The 24,459-nt window shown below is 35.8% G+C and overlaps 1 protein-coding gene across 2 annotated transcripts in view; it reads left to right on the forward strand.

The window, feature by feature from the left end:
* Nucleotides 1–848: 848 nt before the first annotated feature.
* The window catches only part of MSR1 (macrophage scavenger receptor 1), a 78,543-nt gene continuing 54,932 nt past the window's right edge, over nucleotides 849–24,459 (forward strand). For both annotated transcript variants that reach the window (XM_061134930.1, XM_061134931.1), the window contains exons 1-5: nucleotides 849–1,002; nucleotides 9,587–9,693; nucleotides 10,820–10,933; nucleotides 16,782–17,191; nucleotides 23,476–23,662. In XM_061134930.1, coding sequence (XP_060990913.1) covers nucleotides 9,591–9,693; nucleotides 10,820–10,933; nucleotides 16,782–17,191; nucleotides 23,476–23,662 — 814 coding nt within the window. In that variant the 5' untranslated portion in view covers nucleotides 849–1,002; nucleotides 9,587–9,590. The remainder of the gene's footprint in view (nucleotides 1,003–9,586; nucleotides 9,694–10,819; nucleotides 10,934–16,781; nucleotides 17,192–23,475; nucleotides 23,663–24,459) is intronic.

Raw genomic sequence — 24,459 nt, forward strand, 5'->3', positions numbered from 1 at the left:
TATTACACTGCTACTTTCTTTTCTGCTTTCTTTTTTCAAGCACTGTGCACTATTCCTGGGTTCTCTCTCCCAGGCGTTAGTGTTCTGTGGTGCCAGTGGGCCTGGCAAGGACATTTTGACCATCTCTTGATAGAAGGTAGGGTCCCTCTCTCTTTGAGCACCACGAAGTGCCCATGAAATATAAACTAAACACTTGTCCTCAAAAGAATCAGATCTAAAAATTAGCTCATTAGTGTATTTTTTTTTACATGTCCTATTGGAACTGGAATGTGATTAAATAAATGAGATTAAAGAAAATGTAAAACTCTGACAGGTGTGGAAGATGAAAGTCAGTCCTTTGTTCTGATCCCATGCCCTCTATTATACTTCTCAGGAAATAAATAACTTTTTAGATGCTCAAAGGGATCTACAGAAATTGCTAACATCACTATAGACAGAGCTGAAGTGAGCAGTAAGGGATTGCTGGTTTTACTTGGTGGGTATCCTTTCCTTCTCTGCTTTGTGTTTGAAGCTAGTGATAAGGGATCTAGGGAAAAGGATTAAGAAAAACAAACCACCTAAACATTGAGTCTTCCCTCAAGGTTATACAGTATGAAAGAGACCATGAGTATTAGTGGAAGATATTGAGATTAATAGAAGATTAATAATAATGAGAATATTATATAAAGCAGACCTATCTTACAAAATGGAAAAGATTAATCTTCCATATGTTATGTGTGCTGTTACAGTAACCCCATTTGTTTTTCATTTGACTTCTCTTTTTCTTTTTGTAATGTCTTAGATGGAAAGAGGAATGAGTTATCTGACAAATTTAGATTCTGCAAACTTGTGCACTGAGGAGAGTACTATTGAAATACACTGTTAAGAAAGATTTTCAACATACAGATGTGTCATTTCCTTTCTTCTTGTGCCGTGCTGAAATATTATGTGATAAAGGTTTTAGGTTTCAATTGTTACAAGAGGGAAGTGGATAAATCAGTGCTGCCGTCTTTCGGACATATGGTAAAAGAAGTTTTACTTGTGTTTTTTCCCAAATTGCTTCTATTGAATATATGGGTCTGCTCTGTGTATTTTTGTGTGTCTAAATGTGTGTGTGTGTGTATGTGATATGAGAGAGCTGTTTACATATGTGATCAGTAATTTTTGGTACAATTTTTTATCCTATCACTAATAACTAGGTTTGATTGTTTCAATAATAAATAGAGATTTCTGCTAGGTTTTCTGAGGGTGAAAAATAAATATATGTGCACAAATGTATATGAAATACATATATAATATATATTTTGTAAGTTGAATTAGCAAGAAATTTTGGGCATATAAGTGTGCATATTTTGTTGCAAATTATTGGCTTTACTCAGTGTGATTAAATATATCTTAGTCTAACCTTAATTTTTACATAATACTTTTGACTTTAATACTTTTATTATCTCTATTGCTCATGTAGCAAGTATTGGTTGGGCATCTACTGTGTGCACTTTCCTGAACTAGATGTAAAGAAGGGATATAAAAAATAAAAGTCTTTGTCTTTAGGAAAATCAAGATCTAAGGCAAATTGGCATAATATAATTTGGGCACCATAAGTGGTATGCAAGTGCTATATGTAACTACTATGAGAATACAGGAGGGGCCAAAATTACTTAAAGAGGAAAAGAAGAATCTTCATGGAGCTGTTAGAATTTACATTCACCTCGAAGAATCGTTAAGATTTACATGGCATAAAATGTGACTAGCATTCTCATTAGCCGTGTGAAAATAGTGATAGAAAAGTCATAAAACTGAGATTATAAATATTTTACACAGGTATTAGGAGCTTTTTTTCTGGTCATACACTGCCTACCTTCAGGTCCCAACTCCCCCACTCCTTATGTTGTGTAACATTAACTGGATACTTAAAAGTTTTAGGTCTTGGTTTCCCAACTTGCAAAATTGAGAACATACCTCATGGTGCTGTTGTGAGAATAAAATAAGAAAACTTCATATTAAAAAAAAAGTCATGGTTTAAAATAATGGTGATTCATTTATTTGTGGTTGTCTGCCAAACAATTTATAAAAATTATTTTTAATCCTCATAATAATTTTAAAATTCATATTATAACCACATATATCTGTGTGTATATAAATATATATCTGATATATCATTTAACTCTCACTAAAATCTAAATGATTCTAAAATAAACATTGTTACTGAGCAGTGGTGAATTTGGTTTAAAACATAAGTGACTAGAATCTCTGTAAATGTGTACAATCTTTTTAAAGAGAAGTCAGACAGTGGATACTAAGAAGTCTGAGATAGTATTCCTGTTATCTGATAGTTCAACGTATAATGAATTAGCCTAAAGAAACATTTAGGCTAAAAAGAAGAAACCTAAGTAATGCAAATATTTCCAGCAGCAGCATCTGTATCAGTAAAACATTGCCCATCAAAGAACAGGGAACGTATCTTTTTTTGAAGAATTGTAGCAAAATGGCTGCATAAATAAGGTACATATATTCAGTGAATTATTATGTGGCCCATCATTTTAAACTTAAAAAAATAATTTCAAGTATAGAGATACTGATATGAATTTAAGGGGAATACATGAAACTAGATGATAATATACATTATAGTATCAATTTGTAATGTGGATACACTCAATTTTTTTCTTATATTGGGTGATGGATTGGTAGAAATTTTGTCCCAACTTGTCTTCAATAGTGTTAGAATATTTTTATAATAAGAACAGGAATAAAGAAAAGTATGTTTCCAAACACAATAATACTGAATCTCTTTCATTAAGGTTTTCCTGTTGTAGCTTCTATAAACTTTTCACCCTCTTCATGAAGAGCTGATACTGCAGAGAGGCGTTTCACTTCTCATGAGAATGCACTTTTAATAGATTACATACACTCAGAAGATTTTGCAGTTCTTTGTCAGTGCATTGACATTTGACAGGAAACCATAGCATTATGTGAGGTTACTTTTTCTTTTAACTCTGGAGAAAACAGTTAAAGCCTCATTTGGATTTTGTGAATTGTCCGCTGGCTTCTAACAAACCCTCACATGTGTAAGTTTTCTAACATTCCTAAACAAACAGCACTGATAGAGTAAGGAACTGGAGGAATCAAGTAAGTCTAACGAATCCCTCCGAGGCAAAAGTGGGAACATCAGGGGTGAGATTTTTTTGTTTCAGTTTCCTGTTGACATGGGATTCAGAGAAAAACCTTTCATTTCCCAATAGATAGCAGAACAGTTTTTTGCATTTCTGCATTTCACTAATACAAACTTTCCTTGAAGCATGACTCCAGGTATAAAATCCAGTCATCTTGCAAACTATTTTGTCTTTCATTTATTTGTGGAATTTCTCCTGATGTTCTTATGTACATGATGAACACCTACTAAGTGACAGGAACTCTCTATTCATTGAACCAAAGAGATGAAAACCCCTGAATCATGACTGTAGCTTGTGTGAGCAGAGACAAACAATAGACAAGATAAATAAGGGAAATGTATTTCATGTTGGATGGTGATAAGTTGGTTGGGGGGTGGATCAAGGCAAGAAGGAGAAGAGGAAGTGAAAGAGGTAGGTTGCCATTTCAGATCTGATGCTGGAGAACAGTCTGTCTGAGTGAATGAGATGGGAAGGTGTTTATAGGATTTGAGCAGAGTGATACAATCTGACTTACTTTAAAAAAAATAATTTATTTTAATTGGAGGCTAATTACTTTACAATATTGTAGTGGTTTTTGCCATACATTGACATGAGTCAGCCATGGGTGTACATGTGTCCCCCATCCTGAACCCCCTCTCACCTCCCTCCCCATCCCATCCCTCTGGGTCATCCCAGTGCAGCAGCCCCGAGCACCCTGTATCATGCATAGAACCTGGACTGGTGATCCATTTCACATGTGGTAATATACATGTTTCAATGCTATTCTCTCAAATCATCCCACCCTCGCCTTCTCCCATAGAGTCCAAATGTCTATTCTTTACATCTGGTTCTCTTTTGCTGTCTTGCATATAGGGTCATCGTTACCATCTTTCTAAATTCCATATATATGCATTAATATACTGTATTGGTGTTTTTCTTTCTCACTTACTTCACTCTGTATAATGGGCTCCAGTTTCATCCACCTCATTAGAACAGATTCAAATGCACTCTTTTTAATAGCTGAGTAATATTCCATTGTTTATATGTACCACAGCTTTCTTATCCATTCATCTGCCAATGGACATCTAAGTTGCTTCCATGTCCTAGCTATTGTAAATAGTGCTGCAATGAACATTGGGGTACCCATGTCTCTTTCAGTTCTGGTTTCCTCAGTGTGTATGCCCAGCAGTGGGATTGCTGGGTCATATGGCAGTTCTATTTCCAGTTTTTTAAAGAATCTCCACACTGTTCTCCATAGTGGCTGTACTAGTGTGTATTCCCACCAGCAGTGTAAGAGGGTTCCCTATTCTCCATATTCTCTCCAGCATTTATTGTTTGTAGACTTTTTGATACCAGCCATTCTGACTGGCATGAGATGGTACCTCACTGTGATTTTGATGTGTGTTTTTCTGATAATGAGTGTTGTTGAGCATCTTTTCATGTGTTTGTTAGCCATCTGTATGTATTCTTTGGAGAAATGTCTGTTTAGTTCTTTGGCCCATTTTTTGATTGGGTCATTTATTTTTCTGGAATTGAGCTGCATGAGCTGCTTGTGTATTTTTGAGATTAATTCTTTGTCAGTTGCTTTGTTTCCTATTATTTTCCCCCATTCTGAAGGCTGTCTTTGCACCTTGCTTATAGTTTCCTTCATTGTGCAAAAACTTTTAAGTTTAATTAGGTCCCATTTTTTTATTTTTGCTTTTATTTCCACTACTCTGGGAGGTGGTCATAGAGAATCCTGCTGTGATTTATGTCAGAGAGTGTTTTGCCTATGTTTTCCTCTAGGAGTTTTATAGTTTCTGGTCTGATATTTAGATCTTTAATCCATTTTGAGTTTATTTTTGTGTATGGTGTTAGAAAGTGTTCTAGTTTCATTCTTTTACAAGTGGTCGACCAGTTTTCCCAGCACCACTTGTTAAAGAGTTTGTCTTTTCTCCATTGTATATTCTTGCCTCTGTTATCAGAGGTAAGGTGTCCATAGGTACATGGATTTATCTCTGGGCTTTCTATTTTGTTCCTTTGATCTATATTTCTGTCTTTGTGCCAGTACCATACTGTCTTGATGACTGTAGCTTTGTAGTATAGCCTGAAGTCAGGTTGATTCCTCCAGTTCCATTTTTCATTCTCAAGATTGCTTTGGCTATTAGAGTTTTTTTGTTTTTTTTGTTTTTTTTCCACACAAATTGTGAAATTACTTGTTCTAGTTCTCTGAAAAATACAGTTGATAGTTTGATAGAGAGTGCATTGAATCTATAGACTGCTTTGGGTAGTATACTTATTTTCACTATATTGATTCTTCTGATCCATGAACATGGTATATTTCTCCATCTATTTGTGTCCTGTTTGATTTCTTTCATCAGTGTTTTATAGTTTTCTATATGTAGGCCTTTTGTTTCTTTAGGTAGATTTATTCCTAAGTATTTTATTCTTTTCATTGCAAAGGTGGATGGAATTGTTTCCTTAATTTCTCTTTCTGTTTTCTCATTGTTAGTGTATAGGATTGCAAGGGGTTTCTGTGTGTTAATTTTATATCCTGCAACTTTACTATATTTGTTGATTAGCTCTAGTAATTTTCTGGTGGTGTCTTTAGGGTTTTCTATAAAGAGGATCATGTCATCTGCAAACAGTGAGAGTTTTACTTCTTATTTTCCAATATGGATTCCTTTTATTTCTTTTTCTCCTCTGATTGCTGTGGCTAATACTTCCAAAACTATGTTGAATTGTAGTGGTGAGAATGGGCACCCTGGTCTTTTTCCTGACTTTAGGGGGAATGCTTTCAGTTTTTCACCATTGAGGATATTTGCTGTGAGTTTATCAAATATGACTTTTATTATGTTGAGGTATGTTCCTTCCATGCCTGCTTTCTGGAGGGTTTTTATCATAAATGGATGTTGAATTTTGTCAAAGGCTTTCTCTGCCTCTATTGAGATAATTATATGATTTTTATCTTTCAATTTGTTAATGTGGTGTATCACATTGATTGATTTGTAAATATTGAAGAATCCTTGCATCCCTGGGATAAAGCCCACTTGGTCATGATGGCAATCTGACTTACTTTTGAAGAGGACCATTCTAGAAGCTGTGTGGAAAATAAAATGGAAGGATTAACATGAAGCTGAGTGACCTATGGAAAAGTGAAAGTGAAAGTCACTCAGTCGTGTCTGACTCTTGGCGACTCCATGGACTATACAGTCCGTGGAATTCTCCAAGCCAGGATACTGGAGTGGGTAGCCTTTCTCTTCTCCAGGGGATCTTCCCAACCCAGGCATCAAACCCAGGTCTCCCACATTGCAGGTAGATTCTTTACCAGTTGAGTCACCAGGGAAGCCCAAGAATACTGGATTTTCTCAACCCAGGAATTGAACTGGAGTCTCCTGCATTGCAGGTGAATTCTTTACCAACTGAGCTATCAGGGAAGCCAGAGAGACCTATTGGGAGCTATTAATAGCCCAGGATTGTAATAACAAATAGATGATATAAATGGGTGGCATGCCAACATCAGAAACCCTAGAAGAAGAAAAGTTAGGTTGATGTGGAAAGTACCCCTTTGTAGGTAGCTGTATTTATATATATATAAATCTGATTCTGAGACATGAGATCTGAGCTGGGTATATTGGCTTAGTCAGCATGTAGGTAGTAGTTCATGCCATTCAAGCCATGGAAATAAATGAGCTTCTCAGGATAATTTTGGAGACTGAGAACAAAAGAAAGTAGTAATAGTAAATGCCAGCAATCTTATGGCAGCATCATCTATGATTAATTTCATCTTTTTTTTTTCAATGCAAAAAAGTATACTTCATGATTAACCAACCCTTGTTATTAACCACTCCAGAGAACAAACAGAACCCACAGTTCACCAGCCCAGAGGGGATTATTTTTCATTCATCGCTCCACTCAACAGACTTTAGTGTTCATCTCACTTTCAGCTCTCTGTACCTCTGTTGTCCACATATGGTTATTTAATCTAATCCACTTGTAGACATTTATTAGAGGGTTTTCTTTTTCAAAGATTTTAAATTTGCCCAAAGAAATCATAGTTTGAAATCCAGTAATCTAAAAGATGTATATTTTCATCTAAAGCCCATAAAAGATAGATTGAAATGTAGAGGCCTAAAGAGAAACAAAACAACTTAGTCTCTGTAGTAGTGCCCAAATATTCAACAAGTATATATTAAGTGTAGTCTATACTCCAGATTGCTTTAGGCTCTGGCAATATAATATTGAACAAAACTAGACATGGTCCCACTTCTGTAGCTCACAGTCTAGCGAGATTTATCAGATTTAAAATTTTCAAAATTTTGCAAAAATATATTTTACAAAGATATTCCCATTTAGAAGACTGAGTAATATAAGGATGTTTCCTTTGTATGTAAGTGAAAATGGAGTCATAATATCTCAGCTTTTGGGACCAGAACCAGAGTCAAACATATTGAGAAGGGACCTGTGAGCAGACTGACAGGAAAATATTTCTAGCTGCATAGCAGAGGTACCTAAATATACACTTGGTTGTCGAGTTGCTAAGACTCCCGGCTTCCAATGCAGGGAACATAGGCCTGTTCCCTAATCAGAGAGCTAAGATCCTGCATGCCATGGGATGCAGCAAAAAAAAAAAAAAGTAGACTTTGTGAGCCCGTCCTTTATAAAGTGAGTTCAAATGTTAAAAGCTTTGCCAGAGTCCCAATGCTTTGAACTGTATTTTTAAAAAGAATTTAGCTGTTTCATTGTCATCTCATTTTTCAAAGTTATATTTTTGATTTGTTTCCCATGGTGAGTAAAAAACTGTCATCCAAATCAAATAATAGAGTGAATTAAAAAGGGGGGGAATGGCAGGAGAGTCTGGGTCTGAATTAATTAGTTTGGTTTCCTATAATAGTCAGTGTTCCCCTATAATTGTTTATTTAGTTTCACCTCTGCCTAAGAAAAGGGGATGTCGTTCTAACTTCCCCCTCTACCAGCTTCCTCCACAGTGACTGAAGTGTTTAAAGAATACACTCCTTGGTTAGATCGACCAGACTTACAAAAAACTAAAACTGATTTACAGAATGATATATGTACAAGTTGCAAAATAAAATAACTCCTTGGAAATATTTTTTAAAAAATATATTGGCAGGAGTTGCCACATCCTTATTTTCAGTACCTCTTCCCAAAGCACAATAAACATTTGCATATGAATGATTGTCCATTTTCTGGAGGAGATAAAGAGTTCAGTGTCCTGAAGCTGCCAGGGCACACAGTTGTAACTTCAGCTGTGCTAAATCCATAACTCAGCATTAGAGAAAATAAACAATGATAAGAAGATGTTGGGTTTATGCTAAACTTATCAATCAAATGAACTGAACTGCTTCCAAGAAAAGGTCACCATTTCTTTTGACAAATGTTCTTAAAGTTGTGGTCCTCAGACTGGCAGGAGCAGCATCACTAGAAAACTTGTCTGAATTGCAGATTGTTGCTGTTTAGTCTCTAAGTCGTGTCCAACCCTTCTGTGACCCCGTGGACTGCCAGACGGGAGTGCTAGAGTGGACTGCCATTTCCTCCTCCAGAGGATCTTCCCTGATTGGGGATTGAACCCCATGTCTCTTGCCTTGGCAGGCAGATTCTTTACCACTGAACCACCAGGGAAGCCTGCAGGTTGTTGATCCCTACCCTAAATATCAGAAATTTCACAGGTAGGGACCATCAGTCTGTTTTAAAGTAAGCTTTGTAAATGATTCTGGTGCATCTTGAAGAGACATAGCTATAGATTGGGTCATAAAACATGTATGTGTATGCTCAGTCGTGCCCAGCTCTTTGCAATTGTGTTTTAAAAGGTACAAGCACATATTTGAGGTGCTGGCAATGTATATAGTGAGGGAAGCCTTGATAGGAAAATATATAAGAATTTTTTTTTTTTTAAGAGAAAGAATGGGAAAAGAAAGGGAAATAAAAAAACTAAGTTTTTCCTGTGGCTCTTTATCTTGTGACTGGACTTTGTTTTGTTTCTAAAGGGATAAACACATGCCTTGACAGACGAAAATTTGGCTCATAAAGCTGTGATAAATGATCACGGGAAATATTTGTTTCAAATTTTCAGCTACTACTTGTTCTGAGGGAAATTCTTTTTAACTTTTTAGCTAAACAGTTGTTTTCTGCCAGTTGGGAATTTTTCCTTTTTCAGCTAAAGAGAGCAAAGTTACCTCTCACTCTAAAAAAACCCACATATCTACAATCACAAGTGTACATTTGTACATGGAAAAATTCATGAGTGGGTTCCATATAAGTCTGTCTTTTAATGTTAAAATGAAAATTCATGGGTAGTTATAATATGTTGGCATATGTAGGACAGAGATGTAAATTTTATTAATTGTACTTGTTCCCTGGCTAAAATTGGATTTTAACTGTAAATTTCAATGTGAAACATGATGCCAAAGGGCCCTAGCAATTCCGTGTGTAATTATCATGTTTTTCCATGTGTTTGATAGAAGTATGGCACAGTGGGATGACTTTCCTGATCAGCAGGAGGACACTGACAGCTGTACAGAGTCTGTGAAGTTTGATGCTCGCTCAATGACAGCCTTGCTTCCTCCCAGTAAGTAGAATAAGGGAGGGTGCTCATGGACATTGTCCTTGGAGTTAGTGAGACTGTGTAAAAGTATGGTCATGAGACTTACTCTATCTGCTTGGCTGGATCTCAGTCTTAGTCACCTGACGGATGGAATGTCCCGTCTTGTTTGTATTGTGGTTGCTTCTTCTCTTTTTTCCTTCATTTTCCCCCTTTTCCTTATTTTTAAAATTTTCTTTACCTAAGTTTTTCCTCCTTTTTCTGTTCAATTCCTCATAGAACATTATTGAACAATATCTAAAATTTCATTTTAATTTGCAATCTGAAAACAAAATTTCCTTCTTTTTTGCTAAACAACAAAAGCAATGGCCATAGGAAAGAATGCTTTAATGGATGTTTAATTCACTTAACTAAAGAAACATCTTCTTCTGCTAGTAAGATTCCCTCTATATCGAGATAGCTTTTGTACAGTTAGCATCTCAACATATGAATTGCTGGTTCATATAAAGAAATAATACTAAAATATTGGTATATTCTGAAATATCCAGAGGATGGGCTTTACTGATCCATTCCAAAGTTTAATCAAAGTGTGAATTTTGTTATTTCTTTTTTTCCAACTTGTATTCAAATCATAAGAGGCATCCAAATACAAAACTATTGAGGTAGAATGAGAAAAGAAAATTTGCATAATTACCATCAAAAGTAATGTTTTTCTTATCTCACTTAAAATCTGAAAAAATATATATAATTATTAATATATAGTTGCTTGAGGAACTTTATTTTCATCCAGAATGTTCACATTCCCATGTGAAACAGAAGAATAAAATTTATGTTTGCGTGTGTGTTGGTATGGTATCAGTATTAAAATTTACCAATGAATGCATCCAATGAGACAAGTACAGCTTGGAGAAGATAGTAACTTTGTCCTGGATGTTTAGTTAGTGGATAAATCAAATGTCCACAGCGATTTCTGTATTGACTTCTCCTTTTGGCTGTCCCTTTTACTTTCTGCTGAATAAATGAGAACCTATTTCTTGGTTCCTTTCTTATTCCAGTAGGTTTGATACTAACCATATAATTGGAGATTTTAAAAAGTTTTAATTAAGTAAGATGAGTAAGTTCTCTAACAGGAGGTTGGACTTTTGTTTTTTAGATCCTAAAAATGGCCCAACTCTTCAAGAGAGGATGAAGTCTTATAAAGCTGCACTGATCACCCTTTATCTCATTGTGTTTGTAGTTCTCGTGCCCATCGTTGGCATAGTGGCAGGTACAGTACTCTAGTTCTGAAACTCAGCAACTCACCTAGTAAATTATTTACTGCAGAAGCAGAAAGAAGTATTCAGTCTTTGGTATATGGCAAATTAGTAAGAATTTGAACTTCAGATCAAAAAATGTTCCTCAAATTTATTTCACGAAAAAAACAGATTCTGCAAAGTTATTGCATAAAAAAACCTATAAATAAACAGCATAGAAAATGGAACTTTAAGATAAAAATATGAATATGTAAAGGGAAGATGGAAAGAATTGACCATTTCAGCAATGTTATCATCTGAAGTCCTAGGAAGTTCTAGTGGTGCATCATACATTTCATGGTAAGCATTCTAGTTGCAAATGTGAAGATATAAACCTGATTGTTTATATCAGTGATGCCTAAAATATAAAAACAAGCCAGTTGTTCTGGAAAAATACTTTTATTCCTAGTATTGAGAGCAGAAAGAAGTATTCCCTACAAGTCTTCAGAGGAAACCTCAGAAACTAATGACCTGTCCCTCAGCAATATTTGTCCTTTATATGGTCACATATTTCATGAGGGTTTTATTTAAAACCTCTCTAAAAATAAACTGATAGCATCCTTTCAAACAAACAAACAAACAAACAAATAGAACACTTTGCTTGGGTCCTACATGATGTTTTTTAGGTATGGATTTGTTTTGAAGAGTTTGGCTGGAATTAGAGATACATTTAAAGAGTTTATACAGGGGTGGATAGCTTGCATGTAACTCAAGCAAATTTATAAACATTATTTCCCTCAGGACCATTTTTGAGGGATTTGATTGACATTTGAATTTATTTGCCTTGTAGCTCCCTTTTTCTCTGGGAGTGACAAAATGTCTAGACATATGCTTGAACAAGAGATAGGCTGGGAGGAAGATGTGTTTTTATGTGCATACTAATCAGCTTAACAAGGAAATGCTCCTAATATAAGGCCATACCTCCTCTGTCAAAAGGATATTCCAAGATAGAACCAAAATTGTACTAAGGAAGAAATGATAATGAAAGCAACAATGACTGTAATATTTTTATAACATTTTTGAGCATTTACTCTGTTCAGGCCCTGGGCTATACATTTTCCACAGGTTATCTTAAGACACCTCACAGTTACCCTTGGACAGACATATGCTTACCCTCATCATCCACAAAAGAAAACTGTTCAGTGATGGAATTGAAGTTCCTACCATGACTCCTGACTCCTATCCTTTGTGGTCTACTATCTCCCAGTTCAATCAGGTGTTTAGAACAAAATATGATTAGCCACTAAAAAATTAGCTTGTTGTAACATTAGCCAGGAAAATATTTTCCATATGTAAAAGTCAAATACTATTTTGGATGTCAAAAACAATAATCAACCACAACCAATCAACCAATCAAATGAACCACAACCATTTAAGTAAAAGAATCTGATGTGTCTGTCATTAAACAACAACGTCCTGATAAACCAGGTTATCTATGTGTTGTTTATGTTTATGCTTACCAGTTTCAAGTGCTTAACTGAAAGATGCATCATTGTTTGGGATCATTAGCTGTCAGTCAGTTAGAATTTGCATAATTTCATCACTTTTATGGGGCTTCCCTGGTGATTCAGCTGGTAAAGTATCCACCTACAATGAAGAAGACCCCAGTTTGATTGCTGGGTTGGGAAGATCCACTGGGGAAGGAATAGGCTACCCACTCCAGTATTCTTGGGCTTCCCTGGTGGCTCAGTAGGTAAAGAATCTGCCTGCAACGTGGAATGCCCGGGTTCGATCCTGGGGTTGGGAAGATCCTCTGGAGAAGGGGATGACTACCCACTCCAGTATTCTGGCCTGGAGAATTCCATGGATTGTATATAGTCCATGGGGTTGCAAAGAGTTGGACACGACTGAGTGCCTCACCTTCGTCGCTTTTATGTAAACCATGGCCTGCAGAACCAACCTCCAGGAATGCAACTTCTTTCTACTCTGCCCAGGCACAATGTGAACTGAAGTTTGAAAATATCAGGGTTCTAACCAGGTTCAAAATCTGTGGGCTGTTAGAAAATGCTACCAAGTCAACACAATTGTTCTAGGGTTGACAATGATTGACCTGAAGTAGTTTGTTTCCTTAGACTGTAGCATGTACTATTAATACCAACAAAAAGCTAAACATGTTCAAATCTTGCAAGTTCACATTAGCACCCCAATTCACCAGAATTTAGATCTCCTGTGTTTATCATACTTGAATAATAAACAGTTGACTATCCATTTACAGCTGTAAGTTGTAGGTCAAAATTTTTCCAAAAGAAAGCTGAAATGCAATACATTAACTCTACATAATATAAAAAATTTCAAATGTAGAGAAAATATATCCCTGAAATGATAGAAATTATTCTGTTTTGGCAAATATAAATCAGTAGATGAAATAAAATGTTGTGCATGAAAGCTAAAGTGTCTTATATATTGAAAAATATTTCTTAATTATAGTCTTCTCCACAAGCTACCTTTTTTCCAAGAAGCTACTACATTTCTGTTACAGTATAACAGCATATAGTAATGTCTCTGAAGAATAAGATAAGGTTAAGCCTAAGTTAATGTATACAAATTGCTGACAAACAGAAGATCCTTGAGCTCAAAGTAATACAAATTTTGGTAGAAGAAGGTATTGCCAACATGGAAGAGTATATGTGATCTGTAAGGTCAAATATAACTCTCTCCCTATTGTACAAGTCATAAAATTTGTCTCCTTTCAAATGTAAGATAGAAAAGTCACAAAATACCATCTCTCTGATGATAATGAAAGAAATGAACATTTGAAAATATGAACTCTAGCATTCCATACCTAGATTTGTGATACTCGTATTTGTATCATCTGTATCATAGTTAAATGTTTTTAAAGAAAGTAAGGATTAAATTAGGTTTCACTCAGGATTTGGGAAAACAAACAATATTGCATTTTTAAATCTATAAGCAAAAAGTAGCCTTTAGTATCAGCTCATGTTGAACTTGATATTGAATAGAAATCTTTGGTCACATGACATTTTATCAAATCAAGTCTTCCCTTTCTACACTATGAAGAGATTTTGCTTTATCCCTATGAAATAAAAAGAATTTCTAGTGAAAGTAAAAATTATATGGTTGAGTAATTAAATCAATATGCCTATTAAAATAAGTACAGATACTATCTTTCTCATGGAGCACCCAACTTCATCCCAATTTTTTATATTACATAATATTAACTCCCCCTTGTATCAGTATTGGGCATGCAGATATTGAATCCAAAATATTAATAATAATTAAAAAATGAAAAGTATCAAATGTGCATTATGTGCCAGGCAAAGATCTGAGCACTTTACATATATCAGTTCATTTAACTATTTAAACACTAACTAGTAGTATCCCGTTTATAAGGTAGTGAAATGATAGCCTGATTAATTTGCTCAAGGGCACAGTTTATGAAGGAAAGAACAAGAATGGCTAATCCAGGCAGTTCCCGTCTAGAGCCTGAATTATTAACTGCTATCTGAAAAAGCAGTAATCATTATAAGAGAAAAATTTAAGGGCTAACTTGGAGATAATTTTGCAAATATTGTTAGTTAGGGTTTCTGATTGTTAAAGTCAAATTCCATTCCCAGTCAGTTTGCTATTCCCAGAATTGCTTGAGCAGTACTTTATATATAGTAGGTACTCAATAAATAAATCATGGAACTGGCAAATGCATAAATGAAGCTGTCAATCCCAAACTTGCTCTCTACACTTAATTTAATAAATGTTATGAGATCTAACTAAGAAAAATACTATTTTGTCCAAATTATTGATAAAATAATGTACACTCAATATGGCCTCTGTCTGTTGTGGATAGTATCAAAACATAGTCACATATTTTATTAATTCAAATAAGCTAATTTTAAAGAGACTATAACTAGGAACATATAATATGATTTTTTTAAATTGTGATTTAATTGAATATGTAGTTTAATGCTTAATAAGAGCTACAATGACAGATGTCATCAAACACCTTCTTTAAGTGACGGTGGTGAAGACTCTGTAACTAAGATAATAACTTTCAAAGATAAGGCACTTTTATTTGAGTAGTTTTCATATGTGCCATCTGTGTGCTATGGGATTTACATGCCTTATCTCATTCATTCTCAGCACCACTATAAGACAGTTATTACTTTTAGGTCTTTGGGGAAGCCTAATTAAGAAGAAGAAAAATAACTTGCTCAGAGTAACCTAGTTAGTAACTAAGGAGTGGGACTAGATTCCAGAATTGGGCAGCTTGTTCCTACATAAACACCAAGCTCTCATTTGTATAACAGTACCCTAAGCTTAGGGTGGAATTGAGAGCTTTTCTTTCTTTTTTTTTTTTAATTCAGGGCTTTTCATGTGTTACCTCAGTTAAGTCTCAAAAACCTGTAAAGCTAATAAATAACTATTGCCATATCACTTTAAAGAAAATTGACAGGTCAGTTATTGCTGTTTATATAGATATACTTTTAAACCATACAAAGTTACTCTTTACTGCTCAATAATGGCCAAATATGTAAAGTCTTATGTATTCAAATTAATATGGATTAGAGACTGATATATATGTAGATAAAAGGTACAAATCATATAGATATATATATAGAGAGATGAAACAATAAAATCTTAACCATCATTAACTAGGAATAAAATGGTGCTTAACATTTTCTTCATCGTGTACAATTATGTATTATTTTTATCGGCAAAAGTAATATTTATACTTTTCATTTTTGAAACTATAAACATATTGCTCTAGATCCTTTCAGAAGGATAATTAGCTTATTTAGAGAACATATGCCCATTTGTAAATATATATCAGCAGCTCTCTATGCCCCAAACACCATTTAATAGAATTTTTATATTCAGGAAATAATTGCTCATAAGATGGTTCATCGAAGTGTTGAATATATTAGTAGAAATAGAAGCAATATATAGGGGTTTTGTTAAATCTGGCAAAACCACACATAGAATACAATGTGGTTATTCAAATTATTTTGTAAAACAATATTAAATAATATGCAAGGGTCTTTATGATAGATGCTAATTGAAAGTTAGTTTCCAAATTATATATAAGCTCTTGATTGTATAATAATAATATGATAGTGGACTCAGAAATCTAATATGCATCTACTAAAACATTAGCACTTAATTCTGCACCATGAGATTAATGGTAAATTATTTTCATTACTCATATTTTCTAAATTTTCCTCTACAAATATATATTTTAGAGGAGTCTTGAAAGAACAGTACTTTTTTAAGTTAAAAAACTTTTTTATCCAATTTCCTGCTTTACCAACAATAAATTAGATCTGCAGAAACTGAAAGTGATAACTCTCTGGTAGCTTAGTGATAGCATAAGGAAGATGAGCCAACAATTTATTCATACAATGGATAACACTAATATTTCTACTTTTGCTACATATTGTTTTTGTCACATCATCATTTATCTTCATAATAGCTAACATATTCAACATGTTTACTGCAGACACTGTGTTAAGCATTATCTCATCTTATCCTAACAGCACACCTGAGGACCAGGATACAGTGCACTTCATAATCTGTAGCATTTACTCTTGCTCTCATAGCCAGATGTGGCGACCCAGAAGATTCATCTAAGCAGCAAGTCAGAAAGAATGACTTAACTGTGGAATAAATTCTAATGTAAAATAGGAAAAGGAGACTGTTTCCCTCCCAGCACTCTGCCTACTTTGGTTCATACTTTGTATGTTTAAAACAAACACCTGATTTAGGATAGCATTCAGAATGTTAGCTTGGGATGAAGTGATGTGGAATGGAACAGTGGATGCATTTAAGGATACAGGGCATGACTCTCTTTATTTTTACTTAAATATGCAGCTCAGCTCCTGAGATGGGAAATGAAGAATTGCACAGTTGGTTCAGTTAATGCAGATATATCTCCAAGTCTGGAAGGCAGAGGAAATGGCAGTGAAGATGAAATGAGATTTCGAGAAGTCATGATGGAACGCATGAGCAACATGGAAAAGAGAATCCAGTATCTTTCAGACAATGAAGCCAATCTCCTAGATTCTAAGAATTTCCAGAATTTCAGCATAACAACTGATCAGAGGTTTAACGATGTTCTTTTCCAGCTAAATTCCTTACTTTCCTCCATCCAGGGACATGAGAATATCATAGGTGATATCTCCAAGTCATTAGTAGGTCTGAACACCACATTACTTGATTTGCAGCTCAGTATTGAAACACTGACTGGCAGAGTCCAGGAGCATGCATTTAAACAACAAGAGGTAAGAGTTTTTATACTGGAAAGTCATATGCTGGGAGTGAATCCATCTGTAACCTATCTCCTCAGATAGTCCAGGGCAGAGACAAAGTTGCAAAACTGTTTCCACATCATTCTACTTACCCTGATTTCTCTTGCAGTCTCACCAGAAAGTTCCAAATGGATTTACCTACTGCCTGTTCCAAATTCCCAGCCCAAGAGGGAGTTTGTTTGTTTTTCATCAAATATAGACTCTCTTAGCATGTTTTAATTTTATAAATACTTTCAGAATGCCTCTTGAGATTCTCTAAACCCATTAGAGTTGGTATATTATCTTAGCATATTTGGACAGATAGACACAGTTTTTGCAAATTTTAAAAGAAACCCAGAATTTCTCCATCATGAAAAGAATGAAAACCTTATTTACATGGGTAAATTGTAAAATCTAAATTTTAAAATAGTTTGTCACTCCCAAGAAGTATTGCTAAATTTTTATGTGTATAGATAACTATAAGTAAAGAATTAGAGTTTGAATAATGCATCAACATCTTGTTTCCATCACAGGATCAAACACAAGAGAGCAAGACATCTTCTAGACCACTTGCTAGCCAAAGTATTTTTGCAAAGGCCCAGATGTGACTGTTAGACTTTGGGAACCACATGGTCTCTTTTGCAATTTCTCAACTCTACCACTAGAGCAGTCATAGACAGTAGGTAGACAAATGAGTGAAAATGTGATCCAATAAGTCTTTCTTTACAAAAATAGACTTTGACCCATGGATCATAATTTTTCTCAGCTTTGCCCTAAACTATTCTGTGGCCAGCCCTCTGGGTTACTTTGTATTGAGGAGAAAGAAATTAAGAAGCAAGTTGTTTAGTTCAGAACTGGATTTTTTTGTTGTTAGGTAATTATAATTGTTCAATTTGTGAAAAAAATAAGCTCATGGATAAAACTTTATTACTTGTGTGAAAAAATTAATCTTCATATTACATGCCCTAAGATCATAATGTGAAATGTGTAAAATTTCCACCATTAGCTCAGTAAGGCTGTCATCTTTGTAGTATATTTTACTTAAATGGACCACATCTTAATGACGTTGTTTGCTATATAGATACAGTGTTATGCAGTGGTGATGAATTTTTTAAATGGATGTCTCTTAGAGAGCAAAGAAAAGCCTCTGAAGTTTTAACATCATGTGAAAACCAACTAAATTATTGACTAGAGAACAGATTAAACAGGTTAAGAAAGCACATTTTTATATTTATTGTAAGATGCAATCACTGAGAGGACAATGACATTGCTGTTTAAATATAGAAATTCCATCGGTGAACCTCATCCCAATGCCAGCCTTGATAGTCCGTGTTGTATCCCTGTCACATCTTCCAAATACTGACTGTTACTCTCTCCCCCATGGTTAATAAGTATCTAAGCATATGCAAATGTTATTGGAACATCAAGCACTCAGGCTATGGAGGGTTTAGAAAGAGTGCACAAATAAGAAAGTATCCACAGGGATGAGAACCTTGAGAGACAGAGGAAAATAAAATATCAGCTTTGGGACTAGAAACTGATTAAATATGAGGGAAAGAGGACAGGAGAAGAAATATTACTTTGTGTGCAAACAAGATTCACTACTCTAAAACCTGACTGTGTTTACACAGTTTACTGTTGTGTTCTACAACAAACAGTAGAAAATTCTTAAAGAGATGGAAACACCAGACCCCTCACCTGCCTCCTGAGAAATCTGTATGCAGGTTAAGAAGCAACAGTTAGAACTGGACATGGAACAATGGACTGGTTCCAAATTGAGGACAGAGTACATCAAGGCTGTATATTGTCACCCTGCTTATTTAACTTCTATGCAGAGTACAACATGCGAAATGCCGGGCTGGATGAAGCCCAAGCTGGAATCAAGATTGCCAGGAGAAATACCAATAACCGCAAAATATGCAGATGACACCAGCCTTATGGCAGAAAGCTAAGAGGAACTAAAGAACCTCTTGATGAAAGTGAAAGAGGAGAGTTAAAAAGTTGGCTTAAAACTCAATATTCAGAAAAATAAGATCATGACACCTGGTCCCATTACTTCATGGTAAATAGATGGGGAAACAATGGAAACAGTGACAGACTATTTCCTTTGGCTCTAAAATCACTGCAGATGGTGACTGCAGCCATGAAATTAAAAGACGCTTGCTCCTTGGAGGAAAAGCTATGGCCAACCTAGCTGCAGCTGCTGCTGCTAAGTTGCTTCAGTCATGTCTGACTTTGTGCGACCCCATAGACGGCAGCCCACCAGGCTCCCCCATCTCTGGGATTCTCCAGGCAAGAACACAGGAGTGGGTTGCCATTTCCTTCTCCAATGCATGAAAGTGAAAAGTGAAAGTGAAGTCGCTCAGTTGTGTCCGACTCTTAGCGACCCCATAGACTGCAGTCTACCAGGCTCCTCCGTCCATGGGATTTTCCAGGCAAGAGTACTGGAGTGGGTTGCCATTGCCTTCTCCATTGGCCAACCTAGACAGCATATTAAAAAGCAGAGACATTACTTTTGCTGACAAAGGTCCATCTAGCCAAAGCTATGGTTTTTCCAGTAGTCATGTATGGATGTGAGAGTTCAACCATAAAGAAAGCTGAGAACTGAAGAATTGTTGCTTTTGAACTGTGGTGTTGGAGAAGACTCTTGAAAGTCTCTTGGACTGCAAGGAGATCCAACCAGTCCATCTTAAAGGAAATCAGTCCTGAATATTCATTGAAAGGACTAATGCTGAAGCTGAAGCTCCAATACTTTGTCCACCTGATGTGACGAGCCGACTCATTGGAGAAGACCCTGATGCTGGGGCATATTGAAGGCAGGAAGAGAAGGGGACAACAGTGGATGAGATGGTTGGATGGCATCACTCACTCGGGAGTTGGTAATAAACAGGAAGCCTAGCGTGCTACAGTTTATGGGGTCACAAGTAGTCAGATACGACTGAGCAACTGAACTAAACTGAAGATCAGAGGGGCAGTGAAACAGGGTGAGAAGAAAAAGAAGACAGACACAATGAAAGAATAAGAATTTACTTGATATTGGTAATGTCCCCAATTCCTCAGAGATTATAGGTTATATATGAACTGGCTCAGCTGGTAAAGAATCCACCTGCAAAGGGGGAGACCTGGGTTTGATCCCTGGGTTTGGAATATCCCCTGGAGAAGGGAACAATTACCCACTCCAGTATTCTGGTCTGGAGAATTCAGTCCATGGGATCACAAAGAGTCGGACACGACTGAGCAACTTCCATTTTCATCATTTTCATAAACCCACATAAATGAAGATTTAAAACCAAATTGGAAACCATTTGGAAGATAGTAGAAGTACTGAACATGTTTGAAATGATACATGTGTGTATGCTTAGAGCTGTGTCTGGCTCTTTGCGACCCCATGGACTGTAGCCCTCCAGGCTTCTCTGTCTGTGGGGATTCTCCAGGAGCAGGTCGCCTTGCCCTTCTCCAGGGGATCTTCCCAACTCAAGGATTGAACCGAGGTCTCCCACATTGCAGGCAGATTCTTTACCGTCTGAGCCACCAGGATGCCTGGAAATGATATATAATAGAAGCAGTCGGAATCTGGTAATAATTGATCATTGAGTTGGAATAGATTGCACTTCCGTTTTGGAAGTGGTCCCAGCATTAGAGATGGAGGTACAAGGGAAAGGAGGAACTTGCAAGGTTAATTTTTTTAAAGCCGTTTTTTGTAAGACAGTAGTCATTTGCAGAGATTTGAAATCTAGGTCAGTGCTAGTGTGTGTGTGTGCATGCGTGCTTGCTCACTGAAAATAGTATTTGCAATCTTGTTCCCATCGCTTAAAACAATTGGATTCATCTTTGAATCTTTAGCCCAATGCAGGAATAAGTAAATTAAATAAATGCCTCAATCAGTAATTGTTTGAATAAAAGGCTTATAAGTAATACCAGCGTAATGTTTATCAAGGATAGACCAAGCATTAATTTGAAAGAAAGAAGAATACTGACTAAATAAAAGAGAGAGATGGGATTTATTATCTCTGTTTTACATAGAAAGGACTGTAAGAATGCAAAGTTAAATGCTTGTTTCTAGCAGAGCCACTGGTGGTAGATGGACAGTGTGTGGGGTTACTGTATAGCAGCAGTCCCCAGCCGTTTTAGTTCCAGGGGTGGTTTTGTGGGAAACAATTTTCCCTTGGATAGGGGGTGATGGAATTGGTTTCAGGATGATTCTTTTATTGTGCACTTTATTTCTATTATTATTACATCAGTTCCACCTCAGACCGTCAGGCATTAGATGCTGTCAGCTGGGGACTCTTGCTATACAGGACTTTTAAAGATATATCAAATGAACTTTCTCTCTTCCCAATAAAACCTATTTCAAGTAAAGTGTGGTTAATATGAGCACTGTATAGAGTTTTCAAAGAAGGGGGAAAAGGCAGCCTCAGCTTTAGGTATGAAAAACATGGGTGACTCCTAAGGTTTAGGGAGCAAGGTCACCAACTAGTCCCTTGACCTTTTCTCTGTGGATATCGGGAACTCCCTGACAGCTGGAGCAATCTGCAGCCACATCAATGATGTCGAGCATATTTATCATGTCCTTATGCTCTATAAAACATCCATGTTCATTATTTCATGTATATATGTACCATATTGTACAGAAAAGACTAAACGGGGAGGGAGGCAGCAGAGGGTAGAGACATCTTAATCTAGAACAAGATTTTGGATGAGGGAAGGCAGGCACAGTCAGAGTGATAAAAACCGACGTCTCTCTATTTGAGTGCGGTGCTCTTGTACAGGCAGATCTGGGTATACTTGCATTTCTTTCCAAAGGCTTTAGGTGACACTTTTGACCCTCTTATTTCAACTTGTCCAGTCCAGTCAAGGGAGGTGAAATTTTCTTTTCATACCTGGATTAAGGAACAGTACACCACTGATTTATTTCTTTGTGCAATTGGGAAATGAGAATTTATTAGCAATTAAACATAGAAGTCATTAGAAAAGTATAAATTATACCATGAAGACAGACGACACAAGGTAAGTAGAACAGAGAAATAGAAAATGCTACCAAGATAGATGAGAAAGTTAGGTACCCTGGAAAGAGAAAGCCTAGCTCCCAAAGGAAAACCCAGGAAATGACTTGAAAGGAAAAGTAATAAAAAAAAAATATTGTCTAAAACTTTACAACTGGAGACTTAACCTCATCACAATTTGAAAAGCAAATAGAACAAGATTTTATTGTGTCTACTCTTACTCTGAAAAATTAAATGCATTGATGATACCTAGGGTTTGAGTGCAAAAAGTAGGCATTCAGATATATTAAGTAAGATTTTTGTAAAAAAATGGTCCTGTGTATTTATAGGGTGGTATGGCAGTGGTGAACAAAAATTTTTATATTTAGTCCCTTTGATCAGATCCACTTCCAGGAAACTGTACTATAAAAGTACTTGTATAAATATGTAGATACATATAAAATTGTGTTCATTGCAGCATTATTTATGTGCATCTCAAAACTCTTTATCAGTAGGAATCAAATTATGAAACATACAATATAATTCTACTAAATTATAGCAAATAAAGCAGTATCTAAATATTTTAATAGGTAAATATTCTTAATATATTATTGAGTGAAAAATAAAGTCATCATCCAGAACATGATGCCATCTCTCTCGTTCATATTCTTCAGATATGCGTGCATATGTGTAAATGCCCACAATCTATATGTACATTTGAAAACATAAAATAATGAAATCTCAAATACAGAGGCAAAACATGTGAACATAAGATATTGTTATCATGCTAGTTGAGATTTTATCAAATCTGAAAAGCTATCCTTAATGTTCATTACCACTGAGAATTATGACATTAAGCTTTGCTATTGCTGTAAAACAATTTAGTGTACAAATCTATTGAGTTTATAGAATTGGAATTACTCAAGTACAGTATAAAGAGTTTAACTTCAAATGAATTTAAAACCATATGCCAAGTTTTAAATTTTATTTTAGTTTTAGCATTTTGACATGTAGATATTTAGGAATAGAAGCATGTCTAAGATATATATAATATATATATTTAACCTTTTTTTTCTGGCAGAGTGTAGAAATAAGCCATTCAGTTAAAAGAGGAAATGCTTCAAAACCAAAGAATTACTGTTTTAAAGTTGTTCTCTAATTTCCATATTCTTGTTCCATAATATTATTGTAATATTATCCATTTTAAAAAAATCTGACTTGTAGGGCTTCTTAAACTTATATATTTGATAATTGTGTGTGTAACAGAAATTGCAGATGTTGGCTTGTGTTTCACAGGAGATGCGTAAATTAGAGGAGCGTGTGTACAATGCATCAGCAGAAATTAAGTCTCTGGATGAAAAACAAGTGCATTTGGAACAGGAAATAAAAGGGGAAGTGAAACTCTTGAATAATATCACTAATGATCTGAGGCTGAAGGATTGGGAACATTCTCAGACATTGAAAAATATCACTTTATTCCAAGGTAAAGTATCTTCTAATTCCTCCAGAAAATTATATACTAGGATGTAGTGATACATGTAGAAATTTGGTATTGGGAATTCTATAGTTTTCAAACAGTTTTGGAGCATATATTTATTACAAATATCCAGAGGAAGGAGTCTTGGGATCTTTTCAGATGTGTTAAGGTAGCTGTCTTCTGCTGTATCTAAAACTGATAACCAATAGGGACCTACTTTATAGCACAGGGGACTCCGCTCAGTGTTATGTGGCAGATTGCATGGAGGGGAGTTGGGGAGAGAGTGTATACACGTGTGTGTGTGGCTGAGTCCCCTCACTGTTCACCTGAAACCATCACAACACTGTTAATCAGCTATCAGTTCAGTTCAGTTCAGCCACTCAGTCATGTCTGACTCTTTGCGACCCCATGGACTGCAGCACGCCAGCTTCCCTGTCTATCACCAACTCCCTGAGTTTACTCAAACTCATGTCCATTGAGTCGTGATGTCATCCAACCATCTCATCCTGTCATCCCCTTCTCCTCCTGCCTTCAATCTTTCCCAGCATCAGAGTCTTTTCCAATGAGTCAGTTCTTCACATCAGGTGGCCAAAGTGTTGGGAGTTTCAGCTTCAGCATCAGTCCTTCCAATGAGTATTCAGGACTGATTTCCTTCAGGATTGACCGATTTGATCTCCTTGCAGTCCAAGAGACTCTTAAGAGTCTTCTCCAACACCACAGTTCAAAAGTATCAATTTTTCGGTTCTCAGCTTTTTTTATAGTCCAACTCTCACATCCATACATGACTATTGGAAAAACCATAG

Source organism: Dama dama, chromosome 32, assembly GCF_033118175.1.
Source record: "Dama dama isolate Ldn47 chromosome 32, ASM3311817v1, whole genome shotgun sequence".
Taxonomy (NCBI): domain Eukaryota; kingdom Metazoa; phylum Chordata; class Mammalia; order Artiodactyla; family Cervidae; genus Dama; species Dama dama.